The sequence below is a fragment of the Oryzias latipes genome, chromosome 12 (genome assembly GCF_002234675.1).
Source record: "Oryzias latipes chromosome 12, ASM223467v1".
NCBI lineage: Eukaryota > Metazoa > Chordata > Actinopteri > Beloniformes > Adrianichthyidae > Oryzias > Oryzias latipes.
The window spans coordinates 11,013,816-11,036,883 of NC_019870.2; the positions used below are offsets into that span (position 1 = coordinate 11,013,816).

Consider the following 23,068-nt stretch of genomic DNA (forward strand, 5'->3'; position numbering starts at 1 on the left):
ATATTCTTGTATGTTTTCCAAGTCGGACACAAATTTTTTCTGATTATCTCAACGCTACATAAACGCAGCATTTCTCTAATTTTGTGTTTTTCCCAGAGGAACATCAACCCATTAGTGCAAACTGGTGCAAAATGTGAACATTCTACAACAAAAATTCCAAGATATAAGATATAAATATGTTTTGGTGCAGATTCCATGTTATTTTTTTCTCTTATGAGCTAGATTACAAAAACACTTTAGGTTGCTCCTGGTGTGGCTGTACAATTTTAGAACCTTTTGTGGCCTATGAGTCAAAAAGTTGGTCCACCAGTCAGTAAAAATGGATTTAGCAGCAATGCAAACTTTAATAAAGAGTTTCAACTGTCAGTGTTCACAAAATATTTTTCTTTTTTTTAAATTATAATATACTTTTGCAGTTCTGAGGGTGGTATTTATCAGACATGAAGCTAAAGTGAAATCCTTACTGTCCATTAAAAAAATATAAATATAAAAATGAATTAAAAAAAACATCTTAAATCACTTTATAACCAGGCTTTTAACACTCCGTTTTATTTTTACTATTGTGTATTTTCATAGCTTTTTATGAGTTTTAATGGACACAGCCGTGGTTCGCTGCGGGAATGTTAAGGTACTTTATTAACAAAGTGATTAAGAGAAAAAAAAGTGCTTCGTAATAATTAAATCAAAATGTACAAAATCAGAATATGTGAATCTGTGAATATTTGATTATAGGTTTCATCTGTCATCTCCAATTCAATTTGAAGAAAGGGGACAAAGAGGATTCAGTTTGTTTCTGTTATCTCTGAAGGATCTTAAACAACACTTTCTTCCAGTGATCCAGTTTTATTTCTCATTTTTATTCATTCATCTCAGCTGAGAGTCATTTGGGTTGGCTCTTAAAATAAAAAACATTTATCCAATAAAATAAGATCATCTTTGTTTAGCAAGTTGAAACAACTTCAAAAAAGGCATATGGATTCATTATTCTATTTCAAAATAAATTGTTATCATTTGTAAAACGACCAAACATTAGATAATAAATAAATAGATGAGCAGCAAACACTTTCGGCCTAGATTTATTTTTTAATTGGGATATTCTTTGTTTTCTTTGAATCGTGTCATTAAATTTACAAAAACAGATTCATGTAATAATTTGCAAAACCTATCTATGGTAAATCTTAAATCAAAAAATGATTATTACTTTAGATGAATGCAAAGCTATAACAGTTTTTGTTCATATTTATGCTTATGTTGTCTATTAACTTACTTTTTTGTAAATTATTGCCAAATTATTAATTTTTAAATTATTTTTCAATTATTATTGAACGTGTCTTTACTTTCCCGATAACTACTTAGTCTATATTTCATGGCTTTTATTTTGAAAGCCTTACACTCTTGTGTGACTTAGTGTTAAAGGACAAATATCAGTACATCCCCGCTTCCACACATGATGAAAGAAAAAAAAAAGAGGAAAAAAAAGCACACTTGCTCATATATCATCCCAAAAAAGCCCTTGCTGACTGAGCGGGTGTTGTTGTTTGTAATGATGAAGAGGCAAGTCCAGGTGAGCTTGGCCTGAGCAGTCCCCTCCCTGGTGTTTTTGTGCTGTCAGCAAACTAAAGCGACACTGATGTAGGGCAGGGAAGAAGACACTGAACAAATTTAGTGTGCATTGAGCAAAAAATAAATGAATTAAGTATACATATGGAAAAAATAAAGTTCTAGAGTTTTATCTCTTGAATAGCTAGGAGGGAAGCACTCATTGACTGGAAATCATTGTCAAAGAAACAATGACCTCAAATTATTTTCCATGAATGGGCTCAGGCTAGATTCCACAAAGTGCACTCTTGCTTTGATGCTGTGTTCCCATATTCTTTTTTTGCAAATGGTTCATCATGGAAGCCCTTTATCACTGTAATTGAGCTTAGTGAAAGTTTAATAAAAGGAGGCGACTTCATTTTAGTTTTTTTTTACTCCTCAAGGCTGCTCTTGCTTTCTATAACTCTTTCTGTGCCTTTCGGCCATCATTATCTCCCAATATCAGTTTAAAATTTTAAAAGGAAACCTTGGTGTGATTCTTCATCACTCTAGGCAGTGTCAGTCTTAAATTCACGCCCTCATCTTTAAATCATATGGAAGAAGATCAACCATTGCTCCCCCCCAAACTTCATTTGCATTGCTTGTATTGACCATTAAGCAGTCACTCATGAAAAAAAGAAATAGCGATTTGAAATGAAATCAGAATAAAAAATGCTCTTCTTGACTTTGGGATTTCAACTTCTAGTCTGTAAAAGAAAAAAAAATGATTAACAATCTATTCCTGTCATAACAGCCAACAGTTAAAATCGCTCATGATCCCATCACTATGCAAATATGAAACAAAAAAAAAAACCTGACAACAGAAGCGAATCTGGGCTTTGAGGAGATAATGTCAAAATTTTGCATTTTAAGTATTCACGTTAAGAAATACAGATCAAAACACTACTATGTGATGTTTTACTAATCACTTCTCAAGAGTTTTGCTTCCTTTTTTAGTTTCCTTGGTAATACAGTCCAGCTTTTCTCAATTTTAACATATTTTTATTAGCTCAGCCAAATTGTCCAATTAAAACTGGTATTTCTGTTTTATATTTATAGAAGGGTGTGTGTCATTCCCTTTGACATGATTCAATACGCGTCTCAACACATAAAAGATTCAACTAAATGTGTGGCAACACAAAACAATCTACATGTATATTTTTCATTTGGCATTTAAAACCAATAATGGATACGCCTTTTAACAAATTGTTTCTTTCTTTACCTTTTTACTTTAAGCAAAATGTCTTAAACACTTCAAACATAAAAACCTGGCTTTGGGATCCTTTAAACATTTGTGGTTTTTGTTACATCCCTAATCGCTATTTTTTCACAAATAGACCCCGCCATGTTGGAGCCAGGCGACGTCAATAAGCAGTGATTGGTCTGACTGACCATTTTTATGGTAACCACTTTTGGAAATCATGAGTGAGTTTAAGGAAAGTCCACACCCCTACTACTTTAAGCAGGCTTGAGGCGTTTCATTGGATTAGATATTATTATATTAACGAGGCATCTGGTTGGCCAGTTTATAACTTGAATAACTTTAGATAAAGCAAAAAAAAATAAAAAATAATAGGATTTTGTATTGCAAGAACATTTAAAAAAGGTAGTTACTGACAGTAACTGCTGTTACTGTCAGTACGATGTTTCTATAGGTATCAAACTAATTTTTATAGCCTTCTCATAAGTTATGAGACAATAAACAGGTCATATTAGTGTGCCAGTTTAAAAGAATATAAAGCTACAGAAGAAAAAAAAAATCTTTTCACCTTTTTCTTTTTCTTACAAAGACTCAAAGAATGTCTGCATTTTAATCAGGCAGTATAGGAGGAAAACAGGATTCTCTTTCATGCTTGTAGATTGAATTTCACCCTATATGCTGTCAATCTCATGTTGGGGAACTTAGTTCTGACCTAGTTAAAATGTCTGTGTAGGTGCTTCATCTCCCAACTCTCAATGCACCACATCTGCCATTAGACATCCTTTCTGCCAAAAAGTTCACTCTTTCTTTTGAGCAGATTTGATGTTTAATGATGGCACTGCACATGGCGGTATCAGACACGTGTATCCCCACAGTGATTTCTTCAAGAAACTCTCCTCAGGAAATGATTGTGTGAATGTACAAGTCAAACTCTCAACCCCTCCAGGCTTAAAAGATTGCTTTGAAAACATTCTTCAGTCATTGGGGGATTCACAGTGTTTATAATTAATTCCACTGTCTACCTCAGCTTATATTAGAAAAATATGGTTTGTGTTTTTTTTTTTTCTTCCTTTTTTGGCCCAACATAGATACAAATAGCACATTAAAACTTCAAAATCAGCTTAACTACATTCGTCAAGAGCAGTTTTTTTATAGTTATGAATAACTTTATGCAGGTATATTTATACGTGTAACATTTATTAGATGATTCTTTATTTTAAAGAAACATACCGTATTTTAAAACTTTCAAGAGCCTTGACATTTAGCATACAACAGCTTAAATTTAATCAAGTCAAGGCTTTGTACCCTATAAAAAAATGGAACCAATACCTAAAACCATTTCATTAAAATTTAAATGATAAGAAAGCATTTGCTTTCTCTTTTTGAACACAAACATTTGAAGACGGCTCTGGAAAATCACCCCTGTTCCTCTGCGGCTCACGGTGGGAGTTTGGAAGAATTGGTTTGTGAATTATTCAGTAACTAAGGAAAGGCTTGCTATTGGCATTCGCGAATAGAGATTTCACTCTGTGCATGTAATGAGAGATGACTTCAGCTTGTGTACAAAGGGGCGAGATTTTACTGGGGCTTATAACTACCTTTTTCTCAGTTTGGAACGACAAAATAATTGTAATAGGAAATGACAAAAGATGTCGCACTACAGCAAACGTCTCTGAGCTGCAATAAAAAATAAAAAATGGGAAGCTTAGAAGAGAAATACATCGACAGAGGAGAAATTTCAAAGGCAAGAGGTCAAGAGCACTCCATTCTTAAACTTAACAAAAGGGAATAGGACATAGTGGGTGCAATAACCACCACCAAGGCTTCTTTTTTTTTTTTTTGCAAACTTACATTAGGCAAGGCAAGGCAAGTTTATTTGTATAGCACAATTCGTACACAAAGTAATTCAAGGTGCTTCACAAAACAGAAAAATGCATTAAAATCACAATACATCATAGAAATAATCAACGTAAAATTTACTTTAAAAAAAAATAAATAAATAAATAAATATATATATATATATATATATATATATATATATATATATATATATATATATATATATATATTGAAATTCTCCAGGGAGAATTTCAATATATTTCCAGGGAGAAAAACTTTACTCAGCAGTGATTTTCTGTCTATTTTGTAATTAAGCCCCCCAAAATATATTTTAAGCATCTCCTGGTATGACGTCAAGCAGTTCGTCACTACTTTTTATAATTCTACCACCTCCTAGTCTTTAATCAACCTCCAACTTCATATATAATTACTGTATTCTCTGGAGTATAAGTCACATTAGAGCATGAGTAGCAAAAAATGCACAGCAAAGTAGACAGAGTAATATGCAAGTCGCTCTTAAGTATATATCGCATTTTTGAGAGAAGAACGCAAAGCTTTTGAACAAACCTGCTAAGTCCGCTGTAATGCTACATTCACACTGGATGCGATTCACACATCAAATTTGCATCCACTGTCTCTTTTTCAAAAAAACATTGAATTCACATCTGCTGCCTCTATTGACTCACATCAAATACGATGCTCAATGCTTGTCTATAAATCTGTTCATAAACTACTAGACGGTCCTGACACGTATGGGAAAAGCTGCCATCAAGTTTTTAACCCCATCGCAACATGGAAATAATGACTGTATCATTTACAATGCGTGGAAGACACGGATGATGTTAAGAGATTCAATTTATTTATTTGAAAGAACTTTCCAAAGGTTCTAAAAAAAAAAAAAAGTTTCTAAAAATAAAAGAAAAGTAAAAAAAAAAAAAAAAACAATGAAAGAACTTGCCAAAAAGCATAGGTAAGCATGTCTCGAACCATAAGATCTTCAGTCTTGTTCTTTTTTTACAACAGCAATGTCTACCTCCTACTGCAGGAGCCAGCGTTTGAATGACTGTGCCATCATTGGTACATGTGTCTTTGAGACCTAGCTTGATGATTTGCTCTACCACGTTAATCTAAGGAAGGAAAATAAAAGAATAATAGTCCCATGAAGTTCAGGAGGAGAGCAATCAGATTTTCCTCCATCTTTGTTTTGCTTTTCATTTTATGTTGCTGTCAGCAGGAAATACTGACACACAAACCTGCAGTGCCCTCTAGTGGTTGTTAGTGAGAAAATAATAAATAGATTAACCTGTTTATGCTAAAAGGAAAAAACAAAAATCACATACAAGTCACTGCTGAGAATAAGTCCACACCCGTAGCCAAACAATGCATAAAAAATGCAACTTGTACTCCAAAAAATATGGTAATATGAATAAATACAAAAGGGGTTTATACAAATATACACCTCGTGTGTCCAAAGATTCATAATACCCTATTGTAAGAGCAACATTTGTCCAAGAGGATTTCAACTCTCATGGTTTACCCAGTCCCTAACAATTGAAGCAATGCTTTTATTTTGTTTGTTTTTTTAAATAAAAGCATGACAACAACATTTTGCAGGTCAGGTGCAGTCAGAGTGGTGGCACTGAACCGACTGTTCTTACAAAAATTGTATTCCGAATAGTACACAAGACGTAAACCTAATAAAGAACAGTTTAGCTGTGCAATGCTTAATCTGCACTGAATTGAACTGGGAGGACTCTTTTTTTTTTACATTTTCACCATCTGCTCTGCATCTCTGCAGATTTTGCTGATTTATGGAACATGCTGAGTCCATGCTCAGTCCTCCTCTTTGTCTGTGTGTCCCAAAACGAAGTTTCGAATGAGGAACTCAAGTTTTGTTGTTGTTGCGGAAGAAACAGGCAGTTGACCGGAGAGGGAACTCTCTCCAAAATCACGTTTGTCAGTTCGTCAAAAAGGATGGATGCGAGAATGAGCATCAATAGGAGATAGGAGATAAAAATGAGGTCAGTATTTTCAGAGATGGCATCGCATCAGAGAGCGGGGAGCTGATGGGGATTGCAGAAGCAAACAAAAATAACTCCCTGCACTCCACATAAAGCCAAAAGGACAGCTGTTATAGATTGTCCTTTTTCCAAACAAAACCCATCTCCAAAACAGATTTAAAAAAAAGTAGAAATCATCATTAAAACTGTTGAGGAAATCCACATTTGATCTCAAATGTGTCATTTTCTTGTACAAATCCTTGTTTTCTCACATACTGACAAAGATACAGGGTGGGCGTCTTAAGGGAAACGTGCGGCTAAAACGTTCTTTAAATCCTGTTCAAATCTACCATTGAGAACATTATTAGCATGTGTTTTCTCACTAGTCTTCCCACACCAAAACAGGCTAAGGAAATCACACCCTCACCTTGTTAGGATGCTACTTCCTTTGCATATGTCTCTGAAATTATATGCGGTTATGCAAACCAAGTGCAGGCTCACAGTTGCCTCGCAACACTTCTTCACACCTTATCCTGTGGCACTAATAGTGTGATTTGAATAAAATGGTACAGACACAGGCAATTATGCAAGATCAGTCACAGAGCAGAGAAACAAGGAAGGAGGATGTGCTGTTTAATTCTGATGGTAATTATAGTAAAACAATATGTTAATGGGGTCTGAGGTGAGCTGTTTTGGAGATCCTTGTCATGGGTTATTTTATTTAAATGAACTTGCAATGGGTGATGGAATCATTCCATGTTTTCACATGTTTTCTTTCCATCGTAGTTTTTCTCTGAGTTGTTTGCTCATAGTCTGCTTAATTGTGCACAGCTGTTGTTTCTGCACAACCTTTAAACTTTATGTGCAAAAGATATGACACGTGTTTTTAAGAACGTGCTGAACATGGGTTCTTGAATGCGCTTTTAGCATGCGGTGTTGAGACTGTAACTACCCAATACTCGTGCATGCACTCACTGTTGGATTAGGTTTGGTGTGAAATGTCGAAGCAGTGCAAATCTTGTGAATATTGCTCCATGCTTTTGTTGACCCAGCTCTATTCCGATATATGAAAGACTTGGTGTCATTGAATTCCAGCTGGGCACAAACAGCAATTATTCATTTCTCCTTCATGATCACTTGTCAAACGGTTGCCACTTCCGTGAATAAAAACGGGACCCCACTCATACATCACAACCAAATTCAAGTCCCGTATTGATCAAAGTTGAACAGATTGAACTTTTAATGCGCATTTAGTGGCTGCACGTTTTTTATGTACAGCCCGAAAACTGACTTAAAAACTTGCGTAGCTACAGCTCAACACAAGAGTTTTGAATACGGATGCCCAAAACACGCCCCTTTACACAGCCTTTGCGTAGGAACTTGAGCATGCAGAGGCCAGGTAAAAAAAAAAAAAAAAAGAAGAACCCATACGACGTTCCTGCGTCTTACTTCACCCCTTCTCTTACCCTTGCACCAGTAATGCAGCATGAATTTAGAAATAAAGAAAATACACAAACATTTTTGCTTTACGGGTTCACCGAGCAGTCTACAACTATGGCGTTTCATCGCTGCCATAAAGTGAAAGGGCGTGAAGACAACCGAGCGGGTGTATTCAGGAACTGAGTGAGCGAACTTTACAACCTCACAGGCGCAATTCTAACCAAGCGACCCGCATTTTAAAACTGCACACCTGCAATTCCAACTGAGCTGGGATCTTGCGCGGTCAGTTCCACTTTGCGCACTCAACTGGATTTGCGTGCAGTGTTAAGGGGGCATTTTTATCACTTGGGAGGCGGTATACAGGGGTGTGTTTGTCACTTTCTGGTTGATCTGATTGGCTGCAATTTGCGTGTCAAATCAGAGGGGCGGGACTTTCTTTTAGTGGCTGTAACGTGGATTAAAACAGTAACAAATGCAATGATTTTCACATGATAAAAACTTACAGCACAGAAAAACCTGCTGCACTTTCTTACCTCGGTCTTGGGTCGTTGGGTAACGTTTTAATCCACGTTACATCTGCCGTTCTTTTCTATTAAAGCCTCTAACACTAACAGGGGTGGCGAACAAGTTTGACACAAAGAGACGAAATTTTTGACTGTGATAATCAAAGAGTCACACTACGCACTGTCCTGCCACACACACACACACACACACACATACAAACACACAGTTAAAGCCACATTGTTTTCCATAACACACTCCTCTCCTTACAATACAGCAGCACTGGATTAAACGGCACAATTTTAGTTATGGGTGTTTTCCTCTGTATTTAACGTTAACACATACCGTTAAAACATGCATGCTGGTGTGTGTTTTAAAAAGGCAGCGAGCACAAAACTGAGTTGATTGTGATTTATTTTTTATTTTTTCAGTCATCAATCAGCATCCAAAATCCATCAAAGTCCTCATCTTCTGCATCTGTAATGAACAGCTAGGCTAAATTTCTATCAAATCCTCCAGCTTCCCTTTCGTCATCGTCAGAGTCCGTCTCATTGCTGCGCGGCTCCAAAGAACATTTCAAGCAGACGTGTCAGCCCAAATTTAAGTCCTACAGTCCAAAAGTATGGCGTAACTCGCCCGGTGCTGCGTCCCAGTAAAATGAGCGGAGGATGGACAGCTTTTCATTGTCATCTGCTGGAAGTTGCGCTCGAGTCGATCTTCCAACGCAAGCAACCTCGCCTTGTTTACGCGGAAACTGAGCTGCTGGTGCCTCTTCTTGGCTTGTTGGTTGGTTTGCCAGCGTCCTCACTCGCTAACCATGGATTCATTATTTTAAATTCTCTGGCAGCTGCAGTTCGGTTAAGTTAGAACAATCTTCACAGATTCGGACTTCCGGCCTCAATAACTCTTCTGATAAACGTTCAAATGTTTCAGCATTAACACAGAGAGTGAACTACAAATGCATTTCTGAAGAAAAATATTGTTTTTTGCCTTTTAATCAGAATTGTTCTCTTTAAGCTGCGAATGCAGACATGCAGCGAGCAGGCTGCCACAAGGGACCGAACTGCAGCTGCTCTATTCAAGTGTTCCTCCGCTTAGCTGATGGCTTGCAGTTTAAACTGTGCTTCATAATCGTGTCTCTTTGCATTTCCAGGGTTTCCAAAACGAAGTTGTTCTGCGTTATGCACATATCTGTACCTTTGTACTATGAGGGGTCTTGTTTCACGTCCTGACCTCTCTCCGTACCGTTCTCATGCTGTTCTCTTCCAGGTCCCCTTTACCAAAGTCACACAACAACACATTAGGGCCGCTCCGTACATTTTGGAGAAAATGTAAGACTTTTATGTTCGCCTTATGGTTGTGAAAGTACTGTATATAGAAAATATGATAAAAGGCAGAGAGCCGCATGGAGCTCAAAAGCCGCCTGTTAGCCCCCCCTGCTCTGAAAAATGAAAGACCCGCCCCGCTGCCTCGCCGAACTTGACCAGCAAATTTTGGCCAATCAGATCAACCAGAAAGCTTACCGCCTCCAAGTGAAAAACACACCCCTGAACACCCGCCCCCCAAGTGATAAAAAAATGCCCCCTTAACACTGCGCGCAAATCCAGTTGAGCGCGCAAAGGGGAATTGACCGCGCAAGATCCCCGCTCAGTTGGGATTGCAGGCGTGCAGTTTTAAAACGCGGGGTCGCTCAGTTACACCCGCTCAGTTGTCTTTACCCCCTTTCACTTTATGGCAGCGATGAAACGCCATATACAACCTTGATATTTTGTTTGGGCCCGTTTGGGCTGTTGTAACCAGTGATTTACCTGAACTGGCTTGGCTCCTGTGATACCAAACAGACTGAAAAGAGTACAGAAAAGTAGATGATTGGATGAGTGGACAATCTGTAAAAATGTTTGTGCCTCCGCATTATCTTACAGATTTATGGAGGCTCTCGGCACCAGAAGCCTCCCCTGAGGGAGATGCCAGTCCGTGCTCGTCTTCGGTGTGGTCCTTTTGGGGTCCTGTCATTGGAAACCAAACACTACATAATATCACTTGACGTTTTACAGACACGAGACAGGCAGAGCTGAAGTGTGAACAGTGTCATTTACATGCTCTCAACAACTTCGGTTCAAGCTCTGATTGGTGTCATGAGCTCCTCTGGGTGCATTTTTCTATCTGACCAGTGGAGAAAAATGACATCTATTCAGACTTTTCCTTTCCATCTTTCATTGTATTGTTAAAAAAGCAAGAGCGAGAGGTTGCGTGTTACAGAAGTCAGCTATAGTTTGAGTAGCGTTTTTTTTTTTTTTTCCCTCGCAAGTCTTTTGAAAGAAAGGTGAGCGGACAACATTTTCAAAACAATGACTTTGCCCGGCGAGGTAAATCAAAGGAGAGGAGTCGGTGGTTTCTCATCAATAAAACCACACAGTAATTAGAGAAAGCACTTGAAAGCCAATTTGCATGTTGACAAATGATCAATCTTCATCTGTTACACAGCCACAGTATAGCTAGCAGCAGTGGTAGTGGATGTGGGAACAAATGGCGTGTGCTACTCTGCATCTCATTCTCTTTGGTGAAGCGTTTCCCCATATCAGCTCAAAACAGATCCCCCTGAAAAATGAAAAAAAGAAAAATGAAGCGGGCACAAAAGCACATCAGGACTGATCTGCTGTTTTCCCCTATTTATTTCATGTGTTCAAGTGATGATTATCAGTTTAGTTTATTCACAGTTTTAAGCATTTTTGTTGAAATAATGTCAAGTTAAAAAGGACAAAAAAATGTCACAATGTTTTCACTTCTACAACAACATCTTTCATGACAAATGAATCCCAATTTAGTTTACCATGAATTATATATGAGTCACCTACTAAAAAACCTTGGAATTCACCTGTCAAGTCTGTGGCCCTGTGCTTACTCTAAACTCTCATTAATTAGTTTGCTTTATGACATAGACAATGCCTATTAAGAGCCATCTCATAAACTGCCTCCACGCTGCCTCTGTTCAACTGGGCAGCTATCAAATCAACCTCAAAGCACCCTCCTTGCACCATTTCACATGACAGATGCAACCTACTCCCATCAGCCACTCCCTGCATTGATCTCTCCACTCCCAGAATAGATTTGGACCCAACAATTCAGCAGCCAGGTAAATTGGAAGAACTCAAACCATTAGTGAATTAGTTTGCTCTTAAAAATCAACCATTGATCTCCCCCCCCCCCCCCCTCCCCACCTCCCAACCCTGCCTGAGCTGATTGGTTGCTGACCAACCAGAGAATTTAATTATCAAACAGTGCGTTGCTTGCTTAGCCGTGTTTTCTGAAGGTCAGGGTGCCGCTGCAGTCGTTTCAAACAAACGACAAGACCAAGGCCAGAGATTTTGGTCTGAGGAGGGGGAGAATCCAGTGCAAATGAATTTAGCCACAGCCAGCCCTCTCATCCCTCTGTTGATTCCCAGCAATTGCAAGTGGCAGACCATTACCATGCCTTTCTAGACATGATTGTGAGCAATAATAATTCTCTAACTTCAGCTGACAGCAGCTTGGCATATTTAGAGGCGGTACGGCTCTCCCCTCATTCTGTCAGTCCGCACGAATCCATCATGTATCTCGCATAACCCCTCGGCCCCCTTGAGGTCGAATTAATATGAAGTATGTTAAAATAACCCAGGAGTACAAAAATTCATTTTGATCCTGCCAGCCATCCATAACGCTACGTCAAAGGTTTCGCTTCGCTACATGCATTATACCAGTATCACTGGGAAATAAATTCACTCTGAAGCAGCTCTGCTGATAACAGTTCAGAGCAAACTCTGTCTGCTGTTTCTTTGAAAAATAATGTAGAACATAAATAATACATATTTGTGACCAAGAGTCACATTTAACAATGGACAGGCAGGAGCCTTTAGAAATATTCAGTACATCTATTCCAATTCCCTCAAGTCTACCTGTCTCCCAGCGAAAGGCTTCAACCCTTCCTGAACCCTCGCCTCCCTTAGATTTTGAATACAAATAAGGAGAACAAGCCTCTCTATTCTTATGAACTTTATAGAATAAAGAAGGACACTTAGGCTCCCACACAGGGGAGAGAGGAATTGATTGGCAAAGCAAGTGACAGGACCAGAATGGAGATTGAATCCCCTTGAAAGAACCAGAATGGAGGAGGAGTTGCGGCATGAATAAGGCTGTTTAAAATGAGGATGGAGAAAACAAGCCTCCCTTGTCCGTCTGGTGATTTCCTGAAGCAGATATCCTCCCCTTTTTACCCTGCTCATTCAAGGGTAAGCATGATCCACTCTCAATCTCTTCATTCCTCCCTTTGACATGCTAAAAAAAAAAAAAAAAAGAAACTAGGCAAATACATAGTAACAAGCTAATTTATGAAATAAGTGTCATATCCTTTGGATTTATGTTAATTGTCGTGTCTTGCTCCAAACTGTGAATATGTGAATGAAAAAATCGATTTTAAAACATTGGAAAATTAATCAAGTAGGAGAAAAAATGTATAAGTGTGGTCTGCGCCCAGCTGGAATGATAAGACACCAAGTCAGTTATTTATTGGAATAGAGCTGTAAAAAAAAAAAGGGGAGCAAGAGTTGCACCATTTTGACATTTTGCAACAAGCCTCTTCCAAGTGTAGTTGGTGAACATACACTAGTAAACAGTAGAAAAAACAGCCTCTCCCTGCTTGTCCAGTGTGGACACCATAAATGTGTGTTATAGAATTGTTTCTGTAGCTTTGGTCAAAAGCAAGAACATTTAATTTGCTACACTAAATTGTTTACAGTTCTGATGCACCACTGATGCAGAGCAGCATGCTATTTTGTTTCGACTTTAAAATCTACAAAATCATACCAAAAAACATGGGTTCTGAGCACAATACGGTTGTTTGTCTACCAACCGCAATGGTTACCTTATTTTACTTTCTCTTGACACTTCAGTTAATATAAAATTCTATTATGGTTAATGCTGCTTTACGTTATTTAGATGCAGCTTTAGCTCTAATGGCTCTTTAATGGTTGTGCTCTGAAAACGTACAGAAGATTGTAGTGGTGGGGATTTGGCCTATTCAGCATTAAATACCAAAAGTAGTCATCGCTCTTTTTGTCCATGGTTCGATTTAGATTAAAGCTACTCTATATGCTCTCCACCTCAGCACTATCTGGAAACAAAAACCTTGCCCAAATGTCAAAGTAAATCACTTTAATTAGACTTTTATAATGTCTACCACCGCTATCTTTGTAGTCTCTGACCTCAATTACATCTGTGTCTTTCTGCATTGTGGCCTAAAATAGTCATATTTCCTCCTAAAGCATCATTTTGTAATTGATTCCAAGATTTAAGAGAAATCATGGTTAGAAATGTATGTTTTGGGGAAAGTAAATGTTACCAAACGACTGCCGACTTCTCCTTCGGCAAATACTTCCAGATGCTCTCCGCTGTTTCTTTATATAAACGAAAACATGTCTGAGTGAGCTCCGCATCTTCTAAAGCAAATAGAAAACGTGTATTTGTTTCATAATGTCAGCCCATTTCTAGCTGTGCTGCTGGTTTGCTGCACCACATGACTCCATTAGCCAAAAAAAAAAGTCCCATCACCCCAACCGTTATGGACAGAGCTTTTCAGCAAAGTGCTCCTATTCATAAAGCTGGTGGTGCTCAAATATTAAATAGTACACGCAGTGCATTTATTTTGATCAATCTGTTTGCAATTCTAATCATGACATCTTTTTTGAGCACAGACAAAAAAAAGATTTTTCTGTATTTTCAAACACAAAATGTTTTCTTCACAACTACTTATCTCTGATAGCTACTTATCTCAGATGGGAAAGTCACAAAGCGAACAGGCAGAAAATCTGTCATGCATGATGACTCTGTGCTGCAAGATAGACTGATATTAACATACAAATAGAAAATTGGCTCCAAGAAAAACGACACATGAGATGTTTCATCGTCACTGACATCAGGAATGTAAATGTTCCCACCTTGGGAGGTTTCAGAGATGTAGACAGAACTGTGCCACAGGTGGTACAAGAATCACTCAACAACTGGGTCAGCTGAAAGGGGATTTTCACAGCACTGAAACAAACTTGAAACACATCCTGACTGCAAAAGATTTCTACATTTGAGAGTCATCATTGCAGTAAAAAGTCACATTTTTTACATGTCACTTGGAATGTTAGGAAACAATATTTATTTCTAATTTAAATTACCAATTGGAATGTAAAATAATTCTGCTGCTTTCTCCTCATAATTTGTCAGTCCCAGGGCATCAAACACTACCATTTTGTAAAAGCCTTTGACATATGTGAGACATGGCTCTTGATGTGGGTGCTTTGAGGCATCAATCTTAATGATATTTGATGCTGACATTTGATGTGGCAAGTGTCATTATGGGGTGTTGAGTTTAGAAATGACATGGTCCTCGCAAGGTGCCTGGTGGAGCTAAAAGTGGAGGTTGGGGACCTATTTTTTACTGTATTTATATATAATTATATGTTTGCCTTATAGCTAGGTAGATGATGTTTAGACACTAAAAATAAGTTAAGTTGAAACTATGTAGTTGAATGATTTGGTTTCGGGCTTTTCTAATTTTAGTAGGCTGCATTTGTTTTAAAATCCAGCTGAGTTAAAGTCTATCTCAAAAACTATAATAACTGGAGCCAGGTGCTGTTCACAAAGTAATCTTTATTTTTATTATTATTATTTTTTAAATATTTTAGTAAATTGCCAAATTTTTGAAAGAAGTAACCAAACTTACAGGTAAGTTTCAAAGTTCTCCCTGTAGTTAGGATACACACACACCCACACACACAAACACCATATAAGACAGTTGTGACATTTCCATGAAATGCTTTGTTTTGTATTACATAAAGTACATGAATGGGGAAATGGTGGGAGATCTTCAACTATATGTAGTCTGGACATTTTTAAGAGAATCTGCCTTTTGGGGTGACAACATGTTTTCATCTCAGACCAATGTTGGTATTAGTGTGTATTGTACCATGAGTTTCAGTTTTCTTATGTGTATATGTATGCTGTGTTTGTTCTATCTTCTATTACTATTGTTATCATTTTATAAGCAGTTCTGCTTCATCTTTTGACAAATTGGATATTTTTGAAGTCGTTTTAGCTTCTTTCAACTGTTTTGTGTTTTTTTATTAATCTATTTTGTTTGCAATATTATTTCACAATAAAATAAAATAAATAAATGTACATTTAAAAGATTTAAATTGAATTAATGATCTGCCTTACATTTTTAAATTCTTATCAAATTTTACAACTGAATTAAAACTCATTTTCCAACGTAAGACATGGAAATGTCCCTTATTTGCACCATCAGGTGTGTTTTATTTGGCATGACCATGAGTACAGCTGCTCTGCTAGAAGACTACAGTATTGGTTTGATATTGAGAGGTGAAAAAAGATCATACAAAACTGAAGGGTTTTTCTCTCTGGGTGCAAGAGCCTGTGCCATTGGATTCTATATAATGTCTGCGTTTGGTCTAATGCCACAGTTTTCAGAAATGTCTTTTCCAGATGATTCTAAAAGGAAAATCTCAGATGTCCGGCTGGCTTTGGCTCATTCTACCTCACTAACAGTCACCATTTTAATGGATAGAGATAACTTTTACTTACACCTCACAAGTATTAAAGTAGATATCATAAAAAAAATTCCAGCTTTGAATACTAAAACTGGGATGACAAAATTATATTTTTGGCACTTAAAGAAAAGGTGATTGGAGGCAAATGCAGGACGCAGACAGATGAAACTAATAATGCTGTATATTTAAAAAAAAGAAAAAAACTTGTAATCATAAGTGAATAAAACACAAAGACCTGGCAATGAAAAACTGAAACCAAAGTCTTCAACAAATAAAGAGGAACAGAAATTAATGGAAAAAAGTTGTAAAGACTGAAAACTGAAACCTGATGTAAACTTGGAAGGAAAATGAGCTGCTGGCTAGCTATTAAATATCTTAAAGTCCCACTCCAATCATATTTTGATATATTGTAAAAGCATTCCCAGTGGTGTCTTAATTATAATTATGGTGCTTTTAGATAAAATCAAAAATCTCATGTTGTTTTATAATCTGTGCAGAGTGGCTGGAGTTTATCTAAAACTTGCCTTTTAGTTGGGGAGTGCGTATTAATGTGTAGTGTTCAGCCCCCCCCCCCCCCCCCCCCCCAAAAAAAAAAAATAAATAAGACAAAAGAAAAAAACCACCTAGGAATAAACAACATTAAATAGTCACATATTTTTGAAAATGTACAAACATCAATTCAATTTTCCTTGTCAAGTGGTCCACAAAAAGCTGCATTCTGCTAATAGGCATTTGTGGATTTTTGTCTACCACTGCCCTGCTTATAGTTAAGGTTAGGGTACACCTCGCAAAAAAATCTTTATATTATTAGAACATTTCAGAACTCCAATATTATGGTAGTAATAATAAGACATGAGAACTGTGTGTGGTGGGAGGATGCTAAAGCCCATGTTGCTTCTTTCTTTGATCATCATGAGCTTTATCCATGGCAATTGTTACACCTTCTGTTCAATATCTTAGTATTTAGATTTTACAGTAATTATTTCTAAAGCAGGGTGTACGGTTACACTAGAAAAAAAAAAAAAAAAACATCTCTTGTATTCCTTGCCTTCTAAGCAAATCAAATAGCTGTGAATAAGATTCAGACAATCTTATGACACCGACACACAAGACTCAAAAGAAAAAAAAGTGAATTTGTTGTCGGAATAATAATTTATATTTGGCTGATTCTTGCTCTTTTGTGGTCCATTATTGTTTAATAAACCATGAGAATGGGACCATTTATTGCATTGGGTGGCAATTGATAGCGCATTGTTGCCCAACGGCCAGGGCCAAGGTTTCTCATCGCAATTACAGATAATTGTATTGTAATAAAACAAAATGGTGGCATGTTATTTTCTATATATTTAAACAAGTGTAACATTATTTATCTTTTCTGTCAATTTTATTTTGTGCAGAAGCTAAATTTATGATTTTTCTCTGATAACTCTAAGAAGAAAGGTGGAATACCCCCTCGAAAAAAAATATGCATGACTTTGTTAAGTAACGATGGGATGGATAAGAAAATAAATCTGCTTAAAACTCAACGAAAATACCTTTTTGACTTCTTGTGCTGATAAAGTGAACTTTGTCATATAACAGCTCCCCTCCTGTGAACCCCCCTCCCCCTATCTTTTTCTCCCGTCAGGTCTCCCCATAATGGAGCGAGAATGAACAGAGAGCGGCTTAGAAAAAAGCATGAGCTGGAGGTTTATTGAGGTCATCTGCTTCCTGTTTATATGGGACCATATAACAGTTCAGTCTTCCCGCCAGGACCTGTTGGCCGCTGAACAACATGTCACCAAACAGTATGACTGGCTCATCTCTGACCGCGGACCTTTCCACCACTCTCGGAGCTATCTGTCCTTTGTGGAAAGATTCCGCCAAGGATTTACGACCAGATATAAAATTTATAGGTGAGTTCCATTTCAGCTTGTAAACTGGTCCCTGTCATACTTTTTGAGAGAATGTTTTAAAAGAATTGCTATTTTGAGTTGTGAAAAGCTAAGTCTTGAATGTTTTATATCTGTACTTATTGTTTCTGTTATGTTAGATGCAGTTATTTTCTTTCACTCTAAATCATTTTGTCAAATACAACTTACACTCACATTCCTGTTGCAATTTGTACAACTGTATTTCTGCCAATGTCACATTACAACTATATATTACTTTTAATTACTAATTTGTCGTTTCCGAAAATACAACAAACATTCAAAAATGTCTTTGAGACAGGAAGTAGCCTGTAGCTCTGCGCTTTCTGGACTGAGAGGTCTGAGGTCTTTCCAGGTATCTGTTGTAGCCACTCCTCCAGATTGGGGGTTACTGCCCCGAGTGTACCAATTACCACAGGCACCACTGTCACCTTCACTTTCCAGACTTTCTCCAGTTCTTCTCTGAGTCCCTGGTATTTCTCCAGTTTTTTCATGTTCCTTCTTTTTGATGTTTCCATTGCTTGGTACCGCCACATCCACCACCACGGCTTTCCCTTTAAAAAAAAAAAAAAAGCTGAAAATGTAACAATTTCAATGTTTTGCATGTTTTCAGATCAATTTAGAGTTCTGCCAAAAGAAACTAAACAGTCTTTTTTTATCAATAAGTGGATAAAAAAAAAAAAAAAAAAAAAAAAAATCAGGAATATGGCACAGTTACATTACACGATTGAAAAAAAAAAACTTAGCAAAGTGGAGCATATAAGATTGTTTTTTTATGATCACTTTTCTTTCTATTGTCATTGACAAAATAAAAGCAGATCTGACAGCTAAAAAAGCCAGTGTTTAGCTTTGTCAGCCATTAATCACAAGGAATACAGCTTACATGACATAGATTTTAGTCATGACTTTCAACACTACTTTAGTTCCTTTCACAAATGTCCAAAAACATAATAACACAACTTATTAAAAAAGAAGCAGACAACTCGTCATTTCAGCACCAACCACCTAATTAGCCCTCCATGTGTTCTCGTTAGCGCAGCATCATGCTGTTTTGCTGGATTTTTCTTTGGCTTTTAGTTCCAAAAAAATTCAAAGATTTTGATGGTTTAACAGCTTCATCCATAGTTTAAACTTCCTCTTTCTTCAGAGATGAATGCAGTTCCCATTGAGTCATAGCAACACTGATAGCAGCTGAGATACATGTGGTATATTTGTCTTTCAAAAGCTCCCCATCTGTGTGACCTTACTAGACTACGGTAGTCCCTTTTTTTTTTTTACCCTTAAGCCAAGCATTTTCTCAAAAACAATTTAGTTTTATTTGGAAGTAAAAGGATAACTAGTTTAAATCAAAGTCTAAAGTGTCTGTATTACAAATAATACTGTAAATAATTTTATTGTAAAAAAAAAAAAATAGTGTAATTTTCAGGGGAAAAAAACTTTTGAATCTTTAAAAGTTCCAAAACGGAAAGTTAAAAGTATAAATTAGCTTAATAAATTTGATAGAAGGCGATTTGTTTGTCCACTCAGTCTGCACTTATGTCATTTAGTTTGAATGAATTGTTTGAAATAAAATTAATTACAAAAATGATTTGGATAATGCATGCTATCATCTTCATTACTTTTAAGAAAACTTTGGTGGGGGGGGGGGTGTAAAACTACTATTAAACATGCTCACCTGTCCATGACACATACACTAAGTCACCAAAAGTATTTGCTCACCCGTTCAAATGATCAGAATCAGGTGTCTTAATCACTCAGCCTGCCCACAGGTGTATAAAATCAAGCACTCAGGCATGTAGACCGTTGTTCCAAATGTTTGTGAGAGAATGGGCCGCTCTCAGGAGGAGCTCAGTGAACTCCAGCATGGGACTGTCATAGGATGCCACCTGTGAAACAAATCCAGTGGTGAAATGTCCTCACTCCTTAATACCACAGCTAACTGTCAGCCAACTATATCATAACAAAACTGAAGAGTTTGGGACCAACAGCAACTCAGCCACAAAGTGGGAGGCAACATAAACTGACTGAGAGGGGTCGGCAGATGCTGAAGTGCATACCGCAAAGACATTGCAGACTTTCTGCTCAGTCAATTGCTACAGAGCTCCAAACTTCATGTGACCTTCAGATTAGTCCAAGTAAAGTACACAAAGAGCTTCATGGAATGAGTTTCCATGACCAAGCAGCTGCATCCAAGCCACACATAACAAAGTGCAATGCAAAGCGTCAGATGCCGTGGTGTAAAGCACACCACCACTGGACTCTAGAGCAGTGGAGATGCCTTCTCTGGAGTGATGAATCACGTTTTTCCATCTGGCAATCTGATGGTCGAGTCTTGGTTTGGAGGTTGCCAGGAGAACGGTAAATTTTGAACTGCATAGTGCCAAGTGTAAAATTTGGTGGAGGAGGAATTATGGTGTGGGATTGTTTTTCAGGACTTGGGCTTGGCCCCTTAGTTTCAGTGAAAGGAATTCTGAATGCTTCAGGATACCAAAACATTTTGGACAATTCAATGCTCCCAACCTTGTTGGAACAGTTTGGACCGGGCCCCTTCCCCTTCCAACATGACTGTGCACCAGTGCACAAAGCAAGGTCCATAAAGACCTGGATGACAGAGTCTTGTGTGGATGAACTTGACTGGCGTGCACAGAGGCCTGACCTGAACCCAATAGAACACTTTTGAGATGAATTAGAGCAGAGACTGAGAGCCAGGCATTCTCCACCAACATCAGTGTGTGACCTCACCAATGCTCTTTTGGAAGAATTGTCAAAAATTCCTATAAACACACTCCTCAGCCTTCCCAGAAGAGTTTTAGTTGTAATAGCTGCAAAAGGTGGACCAACATAATATTGAACTCTATGGGTTGGGAATGTGATGGCACTTCAGTTCATATGTGAGTCAAGATAGGTGAGCCAATGCTTTTGCTAATTTTATTCTCTGTATCAATAACTGCTTCAAAACAAAGCTTCATTTCTGCTTTTTTTTGGACATTTTACTGTAGGGAGATAATCTCTGGTCACAATGATTGATAAAGTGTAAATATTGTGACATTTTGATCTTAGGTTGTGCTGTATTTTTTTTTTAAGGCACACATTGCTTTTCAGCAGTTATGCGATCAGCAAGATCCTTGCTTTTTAAACAAACAACCTTCAGAGTCAAGAGGAATTAGGTTTGATTTCAAAAGGTGAAGACATGAAAAAACAGTCTTAAGATTCATTTAGAAAGTTGAAAGGAAGAAAAAATACAATCAGCCAAACTTGATGTTGAAAACTTTGGGGGGAAAAAAACAAAAAATAAGTTGGAGCTATCAGGGGGAGAGTTCTCCGCTAATCTTTTGTTTGAGGGACAAGTGCTTTCCTGACTGGAGCTAAGCCGATTGTCTCATGGAGCTGTCAGCCTTGTCTCAGTGAGATCATGAAAGAGACCGCTGTGAAAAAGGTGTTAAAAGCTTAAGATAAAGTTAATGACACAAAAAGGAAGCACAGCCTCTGACAAAAAATGCGGATATTTAAAAATCACAGCAGCTGCTCAAGTGGTCTGTTCCTCATACAGACTAGGAAAAGTGTTTTTAATAATAATTAAAGTGTCAGCAGGGGGTTTATTAAAGAAGACTGGGTTTATTTGAAACATAAACTGTGCTTTTGCCATGAAATATTAGATTCATTATATTCATTTCTCTTTGTAAGAGCTGGAAACATAACTTTGTAATTGTGGGTTCAGGAAAGGTGAAGTTACAAAATCAAAAGGTCAGCTTCATAAAAGAAACTTGAATTACAAAAAAAAAAAAAAAGGAATGCCACACATGATATAAAACACAAAACTTGAATTATAACATCACAAAGAAAAACCATAATGTGATTAAGAAAGCAGCTAAGAGGATCTGAGGAGCTGGAAAAACAAAGTCCCAAATAGACAGAGGGTTAATTAACTCAAATGGAAAACAGCTGTGATAATTAAAACCTGGAACCTGGTGTGACTGAGACTGAAAAAAACACTAAACATGACAGAGCAGAACCTGAACATAATGCATGACTTTATCTAAAAAATAAACCAAACTAATTGAAAAAAAAAAAATCACTAGTAGACCGCACTACAAAATAGTACTATAACATAAAGTCAATATTAAATACAATACTAATAAAACCTTTCCCAAATAAAAAAGTCAAAAATCAATCATGTTACTTTTTTATTTTGCTAAACCTGTAATAATATTTAAACAATATGAGGATAAAATATGTAAGTTATCTCTGGTGCTATTTGCACTTTAACTCTTTAAACAAGAGCCTATTACCATGTTAATTTATTTTATTTATTTATTTAGACTGAAGCAAATCTTTTTTTTTTTTTTTCAATATTTAAAAAATAAAACATTTACCAAAAGCAGTACATTTTAGATTCTCGATCAACTGTAAAGAGTTCTACTGCAATACATTTCATTTGTTCATTTAAATAGTTTTTTATACTTTTTCTGTTGAAGTTAAATTAAATAAAATAAAATAATAATAATTTTTACTTAATGACTTTCAGAATTTTAAACCTTTTTTTTAAACAACACAGCAATATCCCAAATTTGTCACCAAACAAAGACAAAATAATTTCCTATAACAGCTCCTTGATCAAATACCCACTCCAAGAATAACTATGTTTTCGGTGTTTTTAGCATGTTTTAACTTAGTTGCATTTCTATGTATTTCTTTATTTAAATTGATGTGAATCAAAAGCAGACAAAAAATGCAGTTTGGAAAAGCTTTTGTATTTGTGATGTAGAAACTACGATGGGCAGGCCACAAGCCTTATGCATCCACTTGCAGACACACAGATCCATGTATGTCTTTGTTTTCCTCATCTGAGCTGGAATCTGGTTTAGACCAATAGCTCCAATATTGCTTGCCATTTTTGTTGCATCACCATGTGAGGTTGTGGGCAGTGAGCTAGTGGGAGAGATTGGGTGACGGGAATGGGGGGCAGTGTTGTTCCACGGCAACAGTCTTAACTTCAACTTGGAGGCAAAT

General features: G+C 37.1%; 1 protein-coding gene across 1 annotated transcript in view; it reads left to right on the top strand.

Annotated features, from left to right (window-relative positions):
- The window catches only part of brinp1 (BMP/retinoic acid inducible neural specific 1), a 136,510-nt gene that overhangs the window by 12,551 nt on the left and 100,891 nt on the right, over positions 1 to 23,068 (top strand). Inside the window, exon 2 of the mRNA XM_023960391.1 lies at positions 17,776 to 18,043. Coding sequence (XP_023816159.1) covers positions 17,826 to 18,043 — 218 coding nt within the window. The 5' untranslated portion in view covers positions 17,776 to 17,825. The remainder of the gene's footprint in view (positions 1 to 17,775; positions 18,044 to 23,068) is intronic.